Source organism: Notolepis coatsorum, assembly GCF_963971535.1.
Source record: "Notolepis coatsorum genome assembly, chromosome: 10".
Classification (NCBI taxonomy): domain Eukaryota; kingdom Metazoa; phylum Chordata; class Actinopteri; order Aulopiformes; family Paralepididae; genus Notolepis; species Notolepis coatsorum.
The window spans coordinates 109,725,035-109,735,979 of NC_140174.1; the positions used below are offsets into that span (position 1 = coordinate 109,725,035).

Genomic DNA, 10,945 nt, shown 5'->3' on the forward strand with positions numbered 1-10,945 from the left:
TAAACATGTTTTCATGAGTCAGCTCCCAGCGCCTGTGCGCACCGCTCTGGCCAGCTCTCCCGTCTCCTTCACCAAGGACTACCGCACGCTGGCTGCCGAAGCGGCCAGGATTTATCTCGCCAACCGGCAGCAGTTTGTGCATGCGCTGCTTCCAGCCTACCACCCACCTACCCACCTAGTGGACGCTGCGGACGCCGCTGCAGCAGTGACTGCCCGTCGCCAGGGTACCAGTGGATGGTGTTATTTTCATAACCGGTTTGGCGACCCGGGGCCAAACAGTGTCGCCCACCGTGCAATTACAGTGACCAGGGAAACGCCAGGGCCAATGCTCATTAACAGCCATGAGCGTTGGCGGAGGCAGCAGGCTGCCATTTATTAAGGACACCTTAATTGGCCGGCGACTACTAGTCGACTCGGGCGCGCAACGAAGCATCCTGCCTGCTACAGCTGTGGACACTATGGCTGGGGGCCACGGCCCCCCCATGGACGCTGCTAATGGCACGCCTATACGTACCTACGGAACCCGGTATGTAGAGGTGTGTTTTGGCGGGCGCCGTTTCGGGTGGGAGTTTGTCATGGCCGCTGTGTCAGTTCCTCTCCTGGGCGCGGACTTACGAACTGTCGCCTAATCGATGCTGTCTCCTTTGCTACCTACCCGTGCACGCTGGGAGGGCCAGGGACACTAGGTCTGTCCAACATGCTTGCTGCCGGGGATGTATATCAGCGCCTCCTAGCGGAGTTCCCTATCCTCACCACGCCTACATTTTCCTCAGCAGTCGCTAAGCATGGCGTGGACCACTATATAGCCACTGTCGATCCCCCGGTCTATGCACGCGCTCGGCGCCTTGACCCAGCTAAGCTCTCCATTGCCAGGGAGGAATTTGCAACCATGGAACGCCTTGGAATTGTGCGCCGTTCTGACAGTCCGTGGGCCTCCCCCCTGCATATGGTCACTAAAGCTGATGGTGGGTGGCGTCCCTGTGGTGATTTCCGACGGTGGACTTGGTGCGGGGATACCACCAGGTACCAGTTCACCCACGGGACGTTCCCAAGACGGCGGTCATCACTCCTTTTGGCCTGTTCGAGTTTCTGCGGATGCCCTTTGGCCTCAAGGGGGCGGCACAGACTTTCCAGCGACTGATGGACTCGGTGCTGCGGGATATGGCATTCATGTTCGTATACTTGGACGACATTCTCGTAGCCAGCACGTCTGCAGAGGAGCACCTGACACATCTCAGGCAGTTGTTTGAGCGGCTCAGTGCGCATGGGCTCATTGTTAACCCTGCCAAGTGCCAGTTCGGCCGGTCGTCTATTGATTTCCTCGGGCACAGGGTCTCAGCAGAGGGAGCCGTTCCGCTCCCTGCCATGGTGGACGCCGTTGTCAGCTTTCCACGCCCCCGCACCGTGAAGTCCCTGCAGGAGTTCCTAGGCATGGTGACCTTCTACAACAGGTTCATTCCCATGCTGCTCACCTCATGCGCCCCTTGTATGAGGCCCTGCGTGGTAAGGACCCCAAGGCCAAGGTGGACTGGTCCCTGTGTACCGACGACGCTTTTTTGGGCGCTAAAACTGCACTGGCCAATGGCGCATTACTGGCACACCCATTTCCTACCGCCCCTATCGCCCTCACAACTGACACCTCAGACTACGCAGTGGGGGCAGTGTACGAACAGTGGGTGGGGGGGGGCTGGCAACCGCTTGCTTTCTTCAGTCGCCAGCTGCGGGACAATGAAAGAAAGCACCTTTGACCGGGAGCTCCTAGGCCTCTTCCTGGCCATCAGGCACTTCAGATTCCTGCTGGAGGGCCGACGTTTTACTGCCTTTGTGGACCACAAGCCACTCACCTTCGCCATGGCCAAGGCCACCGAGCCGTGGTCAGGGCGCCAGCAGCGCATGTCGCAGGCAAGGACAACTACATCGCTGACTGCCTCTCCCGGACGGTGGTGGGGGCCGTCCACTTGGGACTGGACTACGCTGCCATGGCTGCCGACCAGGCCACTGACAAGGACATGCAGGCCTACCGAACAGCCGACACTGGGCTAAGGTTAGAGGATGTGCAGTTTGGTAACACCACGCTCCTCTGTGATGTCTCCACCGGTCAGCCCCGTCCGATGGTTCCCGCTGGCTGGCGGCGGCAGGTATTCAAAGCCATACATGGCCTGTCGCACCCGGGGGTGAAGGCGTCAACTAAGCTAGTCGGTGCTAAATTCGTCTGGCATGGCCTCAGGAAGGACATCGCAGCCTGGGCCGGCTCCTGCGTGGCGTGCCAGCGTGCAAAGATACACCGTCACACCAAAGCCCCCTTGACACCGTTTCTCATGCCGGAGAGGCGCTTTGACCATGTCAATGTGGACCTGGTGTGTCCCCTGCCCCCCTCCCACGGGTTCACTCACCTCCTCACCATGGTGGACAGAACCACTAGGTGGCCGGAGGTGGTCCCGCTGGCATCGACCACATCCGCTGAGGTGGCCCGGGCGTTCATTGGGTCCTGGGTAGCCCATTTTGACACACCATCTGATCTCACATCCGACCGGGGCCCACAGTTTACGTCCGGGCTCTGGACTGCAGTCGCCGAGGGCCTGGGAGTGAAGCTCCACCGCACCACAGCCTACAACCCACAGAGCAACGACTTGTGTGAACGGTTTCACCGATCTATGAAAGCTGCTCTGCAGGCCAGCCTTACGGACGGCAACTGGGTCGACCGGCTTCCCTGGGTCATGCTTGGCCTGCGCTCCGCCCCCAAAGAAGACCTGCAGGCCTCGGCTGCTGAGCTGGTGTACGGACAGCCGCTGCGAGTCCCGGGGGAGTTCCTCCCGGATGCCGAGGCTCCCTGGTCGGTCACCTCATCTCGGACTGTGCTCAGGGATGGCGCCGGTGCCTTCACCCCAGTCCCAACTTCCCAGCACTGCCTCCCGCAGTCCTACATGCCTAGGGATCTGCAGTCAGCCAGGTATGTTTTCATTCGCCATGACAGCCACTGTACCCCTCTGCAGCCCCCTTACGACGGCCCTTTTCGCGTCCTGGAGGCAGGGCCTAAGAACTTCACGGTGGACATTGGAGGAAGGTCAGAGCGTGTATCGGTCGACCGGCTCAAGCCTGCCCATTTGGACCTAGACAGGCCAGTTGAACTGGCCCGGCCCCCGCGGCGTGGACGACCCCCTTGGTAACCTATATTATGTCAGCTGTCAGCTGTCAGCTGGCTGCTGTCACTTTCGAGTAGTAATGTTAACGTCTCTGCACTCTGTTGGATGTATGCAATTTATGTTGGGAAGTAAAAGGAAAGACTCGACTACCGTCTCCCGTTTCATCCTTTCTTGCGTTCCCACAGTAAGAAAGTTAGTAGTTTTTTGGATGGGGACATGGTACTTACCCATAGAGTCGCCATGACAACAACTAGATCACTGTTGGCTGAGCCTGTAGACAAGAGACAGAGAGAAAGTCCATTTATAGTTATTGAAGGCATTATATGAAACAAACTGAATGAGTATCAGGTGACAACCCACATATTTCAATAGCCCTTATTGGTAAGCTGAGCTCCAGTGGTACATGTGAGTCACATGATGCGAGTCCCACCTGGGAAATAAGTTGTGTAAAATGTCTCAAACTTTTAAAGTTTTGCTTCAGTAAAATCTCTTCACATACTGGAATATACAGTAACCCAAATAATGTGAGTTGAGTTGTAGGTATAGACTACTGCATGCTGCTGACAGAGTAAGTTATGCTACAAGGAGACACTGAGCTCACACCAGGGCCCCGTTCCCCGTACCTGGATAACTGAGTTAGCCGGATAATTTCCAGTCAAGCCTGACTTAAGCCGGACCTTTCCATTCCCCGACGCACGATTGTCCAAATCACCATGACAACAGATCAAAAAGTTTGAGCCTGGTCGAGAGCAGGGTTAACTTCAGTTAGCCGGATGAACCATGGCCACGCCCCCGCAAAGAAATGACAGCTTGCTTCCTGAAATGATTCTCACAGTCTAGAGATCCAATTTATACCATTCTGAATTACGTTTCTGTGCTTCGTTTTCCTAGAGGGGGCTTTTGAAATGTATAATAATAGAACTAAATGCTGATAATAAATCATATTGAGCCTATAGATTTACTTTGTCCTAAATAAAATAATGCACGTCATATACGGCGCTCGGAGTCGCGATACACGCTGCATGTGGTTATTTTAATAACGGCGCATTGCAAATGTGAATCCCGCAGGGATATTTTTAATGAATGAAACCTATCGGCCGTTTGGCTCAGATTAGTTTCATATATTCTCCGCTGTAGATTTGCTTAACGGAGCGCCCGGATTGTGTTTCATTCAAGCATAAAATTGATGCGGGGATTGTGGTTTTTGTGTGATATTGTAACTGGGATTAAAATGTCTGATGAGATGCGCTGTTTGACGGATTTGAGAAATTGAATGAGCCGTTGACGTCACATTAATGCATTTGAGAATAAAGAGATAAAACTTCATTTAAAAGTAAAATATTCTAAACACGGGTCTCTCGTCCATTAAGGGATAAACAATGAATTTATCCCGTCTGGCACAGTGGCGCAGCGGCTAGTGCTGAATCCTGGCGACCGGTGTTCGAAACCCCGTGTTTCCAATATAATTTTTTTGGAATATAATATTAATGATTATACGCAAAAGTAGCCTAGTTTTAAGTTAAAATATTATAAATCTACATGCATTGAGGGTGTCATTCTGTATATAGCTCTCAACGTGCACTAAATTGAATTATTCATACATTGCAAAAAGAAGGAAAAGACTAGGATTCGAACCCGGGCCGTCTGCGTGAAAGTCAAAACCAGAAACCGTTACACCACAGTGCAGATAAGTAAAAGATCCACCATACATCAATCAATGGGTAAGAGAGCCATATCCTTATTCTGTATAACAGTTAAACTAATTATTTTCGCTAGCAAGATCTCATTTGATTATTCAATCCATAAACCTACTGCCAGCAGGCAAGTTTAAAGAGATATAATCTGATTGATTGGGGTAATGAGGGACTTAAAATTAGCCTATAGATCATGCATTTAACTTGTCGGCGAGGCGATTGAGCCGTACTGCAATCTGTTAATAAAGTTTTAAATCAATTAATCAATCAATGCCGTTAGAAAATCAGGATCTCTGCTATCGATACGTGCTGGCTTTTCAACTGAAGCGGCCGCGCGCACTTATCCTGGGTCTCAAGTCTGGTTCGAGTTAACGAGACTGAATCCACCTTCGAGGAACAGGAAAATCCCGGCTTCAAACATCGGGTTAACTGAATCTGGATAATGGGACTCTTGATCGACTTAGTTGAACCAGGTACGGGGAATAGGGCCCAGGTGGACAGATAAGTACACAGATGTGGAAATGTTAGTACGTTTAAAATATATATATTTTTTTTAGTTAGATCTAGAAGTTTCTGTTGTTATAAAGTCAAATACTATATTTTTCAGTTCCAAATACTTGAATAAATGTTTTTCTTCTTTGTAGATCCACTGTGTGATCTGGAAGTTGTAATGCATGTGCATGCATGTGTAAATGATCAACTGAACTCACAGTATTGAGTTGTTTTTAATGTTCATAATGTTTTGTAAAAAGATAGCTCATTACATCATGTCAACAATGCAAACACTTAAACGTAAACAAGAACTATTGTCGTTATGTACAGTATGGGTCAATATGACTTTACTGTCCGGCCCACTTGAGATCAAAGTGTATGCTGCCCCTAAAATGAGTTGACACACTTGGCACGCATACATGGGTCATATTTACCATTTGCCTCTGCTAGATCACATTCATCAATAAAAGTGCTATTCGTTTTTTGTAATGTCTGTAAAAGGAATCAGTTATAATCAAGACAATCTCCCTCATATTTATCCTGTTTGCGTATTGAATTAACGTCTGGAGGGGAGCGGGTCCATTTTCTGATATACAGAGAAATAGTCTACAGACATGTAGGGGAGAGTGGGGTGAGTAGTGCCAAGGGGCATGTAGTTCCACCCGTTATCTAGAAAACCATAGAAGAAGTTGGTCATGTGACAACATATTTTTGAAGAGGCATCCATTTCACTCAACCTGCAGAGAAGGGAGACACCTGGCTTGAGAGGTAAGCACATTTAATTTCAAAAAACAGTTTTTTTCCCTCCAAAGTAAAATTTGTATGATCAAGGTTTTTTGATTGCTGTGTTTGAACAATTATAGACAACTTTGAAAACAGTTCACACATATTTTAGTGCTTTAGTAAGCTACACCATGAGTCTATACAGTTAGCATGATGCTAGCTCAAAACAGCTGGGGGATGCATTTTTTTCAAAATGGTGGGTGATTTGTGCCAAAGGGCCTGGGTTAAGTTGTGCCAGATATTCTCTTTGTTAAGTTGCCCCAACTTATTTTATTAACTATATATATTACTTTATTGTATTTTATTGTTATTGTACATTGCATTCTTGCATTTGATCACTAAAACTATGTGATATTCTTAATTTTAGACCAAAATCCATCATGCCACGCAGATATACAAACGGAAGACAGACAGGGTTTCAACTCCTCTTGAGAAGTTGGAAAGAGCAGTGAAAGAGGTGCAACAGGGGAAGACTATACGTCAGGTTGGAAAGGAGGTGAAGATCTGCAGGATGCTTTTACCGCTTTTGAGATTAAAATGATCTGTTTTACGTAAAATGATCAATGGCACAATTTACCCCCAGTGTATTCTCTCTAATGTCACAATTTACCCCGCACCGGGGGCAAGTTGTGCCACAAAACCACTTTTTTTTCTAAAGCTATATTTCTGAAACAGTTTATTTAAGATCCAAAGTGATTGTCCCCAGGGATGCACAACATCCTAAACTATATGTACATATTTTAGTTGGGGGCATTACTGTAATCCCCTTGCTTTAAAGGCACTTTAAGTAAAAAGTGGCACTACTCACCCCACTCTCCCCTAAAGGTTTAAAAAAAAAAAAAAAAAAATGCTACATAATGCATTTATATAACTCTTTTATCCAAAGCGCTTTACAAGTTGTTCCTCACATTCACACACAGGCAGAGGCGACCATGCGGAGGGGCAACTCCGAGTCCATGCGCTCGCCTGTCGAGCTGGGGGGGGGGGGGGGGGGGGGGGGGCTCACCTGTCGAGCTGGGGGGGGGCTCACATTTCAATCTAAAAGCAACGTGATAACCAGCTATAAATCACATCCATGTCCAACTCTGGTTTGTCGAGGGGAGGAAGAAGTCAAGTTGTCAGAGAGTCCTGATTCGGGGGCTAATTTCAATCTTAGTTAACGAGCTGCAAGACGGAGGAGGACACAAAGTACATGAATACCCTTATCCTTAAGCGGCAACTGTAGCTTTACCCCCACCCCCCACTCTCCGTCCTCCCTCCCAACCCCCAAATCCCCTCCCCTAGGGGGTGCTTCCTGAAACACACGGACTCTCGGCTAGAAGAACATTGTAACAACAAATGTGCATTGTTTGTATAAATTTAGGGTTGTGCCATTATTACTATGCAAATGTAATAATTGTGATTAATTTCCTGTAATGAGTTGTGTGTGTCCGTTTCAAGCATCCTTGACATCCAAGGACAACGATGTAAATAAGTCACTGCGCCTTTTTCGTTCCTATCCTTGACAAAAATGTATAATATAATATAATAATAATAATTATAATAATAATATAATTTCAGTTCGCAGCCTTTGTTTCTAAATGTTAAATGACGCCACTGCGCAGCACTGCTCGACAACAAATTATGATAAAGTAGACTTTAGTCCCAATTATGCCTAATGTTAGTCACGACGATAAACAAATCCTACAAATCCGGACAACCTCTACAGCACAGCTTCGTCTTCCATCGCATTCTATTTCCACCAATCCATTCAAAACATCGCCTCAGTCAGTTATAATTGGGTGTTAATGTTATAGACTACACGACCGATATAACAATACAATTGTAAAACGAGCTTTCTGAACTAAAACATACAAAAAAAGTCTTACCTGAGGGCAGTTTACTGAGTCAAACAGGAACACTTCCTGTCGCACCTGTCAAACTGCTGCCGCGCCTGCTGACGTCATCCTACACAGAGCGGTCTCTACCATAGATTTATATCTATTTATATCTATGGTCTCTACTAGAGCTGACTCACGCGGGTTGCGTAAAGATCCGAATATTTGTACTGAATCACGAGTCCGAGGTCTCCATTAACCCGGATCCTCTGAGTCCTGTCTGTCTGTCTCTGACTGGCTGGCTGCTGCATCTTGCACAGTTGTACAGCCCTGGTCTATTTTTATTTAAGCTTTTTTTTTTTTTTTTATTATACTTATAACTATACTATTATATTTGTGACTTTGACTATACTTTTTACTTGATTTGTTAAGAGGGACAAGCACATTCATAAAACGTAAATGCACCAAATTCCTATTATAGCCAGAGGCTAGTTTCCAGAGGCAGGGCCCCTGCCAGGAGTTAAAGGCTGCGCCTCCTAGTGGATAAACAGGTTACACAATACACAAGCAAGCAAATGGCAAATATAAAAACAACATCTGGGAAAATATACATATACATCTGGGAAAATATAAACATGGAACATCATTAAGACAGCCTCACATAGTTTAATGTGTACAGGTTTGAGACTAGCCATACTTTTAACTGACTGAATGTTCGTTTTTTTTCTTTCAGATTGTTATTTGTGACTTTGACGATACAGATTGTTATTTGTGACTCTGACTATACAGATTGTTATTTGTGACTTTGACTATACAGATTGTTATTTGTGACTTTGACTATACAGATTGTTATTTGTGACTGTGACTATACAGATTGTTATTTGTGACTTTGACTATACAGATAGTTATTTGTGACTGACTATACAGATTGTTATTTGTGACTTTGACGATACAGATTGTTATTTGTGACTTTGACTATACAGATTGTTATTTGTGACTTTGACTATACAGATTGTTATTTGTGACTTTGACTAGATTATTTGTGACTTTGACTATTACAGATTGTTATTTGTGACGTTGACTATACAGATTGTTATTTGTGACTTTGACTATACAGATTGTTATTTGTGACTTTGACTATTACAGATTGTTATTTGTGACTTTGACTATACAGATTGTTATTTGTGACGTTGACTAGATTATTTGTGACTTTGACTATACAGATTGTTATTTGTGACTTTGACGATACAGATTGTTATTTGTGACTTTGACTATACAGATTGTTATTTGTGACTTTGACTATACAGATTGTTATTTGTGACTTTGACTAGATTATTTGTGACTTTGACTATTACAGATTGTTATTTGTGACGTTGACTATACAGATTGTTATTTGTGACTTTGACTATACAGATTGTTATTTGTGACTTTGACTATTACAGATTGTTATTTGTGACTTTGACTATACAGATTGTTATTTGTGACGTTGACTATACAGATTGTTATTTGTGACGTTGACTATACAGATTGTTATTTGTGACTTTGACTATACAGATTGTTATTTGTGACGTTGACTAGATTGTTATTTGTGACTTTGACTATACAGATTGCTATTTGTGCAGAACTTGAGCAACTTTCTCACATTCTTCCCCGAGGGAGAGGCTTCTCTGTACTTCCCTGAAATCTGAGTTGCATGTGTGATGTCACTAATAGGCAGAACCGATCATGGTCCAATATCTGGTAACTTCACACCCTTATCTTCAGCTACACAGAAAGCTCAGTAGATATTGACATTTTCTGAAAGAATATAAGCTGCCGACTTGGAATTCCTGGTAAATATCATTGTGTGCTTGTTGTCAATTTGCATATTAATAGATCCTTGCATCTCAATGAGGGTAAAGGGTGTAGAGATGTCGCCGAAACATTTCTCGCCATTTGGTCATTTATTTAACAATATGGTGAAAACAACATGTTTATAGACTGATTTCCAATATAGAAAAACATTTAAAGGTAGAATCTGTCATCAAACAGTGACCTCTAGGCAAAAGAGCTTGGTATTGTACTTATTCTTTTTGTTGGAGTTGGAGTTAAGTAACTTATTATAGTTATAGTGTGCATTTCTCCAGACCTCTCTTGGCAGAGCCTGACCAGCAGTAGCACCCCCCCCCCCACCCCCCACCCTGTCCACACATCAGAGCCTGACCAGCAGTAGCACCCCCCCCCCCCCACCCTGTCCACACTCAACTCACACATCAGACAAAAACAAAAAATAAACAAAATTAATGGTAAATGGTGCATTTATATAACCGCTTTTATCCAAAGCGCTTTACAACCTATGCCTCCCATTCACTCACACATCGACGACGGAGGCGACCATGCGAGGTGCCGACCTGCTCATCGGGAGCAGTTAGGGGTCAAGTGTCTTGCTCAAGGACACTTCAACACGCTTCCAGGAGGAGTCGGAATCAAACCGGGAACCTTCTGATAACCAGACGACTGCTCCGCCTCCCCTGAGGTCGTTTTAACAGCATTACAGATTCTACCTTTAAGGGTTCCAAATACATCTGGAGGAGATCTTTAATAATAATAAATATATATACTGTAGCTGCAAGCTGCAATTCACAGAATCCAACAGGTCTGGGAACATATTGGGGAAGTTCTGGAGCAACACGTAGAAGTCTTCACAGCAGAGTCCCAGCGGTCTGGGAACATATTGGGGAAGTTCTGGAGCAAAGCGTAGAAGTCTTCACAGCAGAGTCCCAGCGGTCTGGGAACATATTGGGGAAGTTCTGGAGCAAAGCGTAGAAGTCTTCACAGAGGAGTCCCAGCGGTCTGGGAACATATTGGGGAAGTTCTGGAGCAAAGCGTAGAAGTCTTCACAGCGGAGTCCCAGCGGTCTGGGAACATATTGGGGAAGTTCTGGAGCAAAGCGTAGAAGTCTTCACAGCGGAGTCCCAGCGGTCTGGGAACATATTGGGGAAGTTCTGGAGCAAAGCGTAGAAGTCTTCACAGCGGA

The 10,945-nt window shown here is 45.9% G+C and overlaps 1 protein-coding gene across 1 annotated transcript in view; it reads right to left on the minus strand.

The window, feature by feature from the left end:
• Positions 1-8,036, minus strand: part of anxa3a (annexin A3a) — a 42,016-nt gene extending 33,980 nt beyond the window's left edge. Inside the window, exons 1-2 of the mRNA XM_084323141.1 lie at positions 7,980-8,036; positions 3,371-3,418 (exon numbers count right to left, since the gene is read on the minus strand). Coding sequence (XP_084179267.1) covers positions 3,371-3,385 — 15 coding nt within the window. The 5' untranslated portion in view covers positions 3,386-3,418; positions 7,980-8,036. The remainder of the gene's footprint in view (positions 1-3,370; positions 3,419-7,979) is intronic.
• Between the last annotated feature and the right edge of the window lie 2,909 nt (positions 8,037-10,945).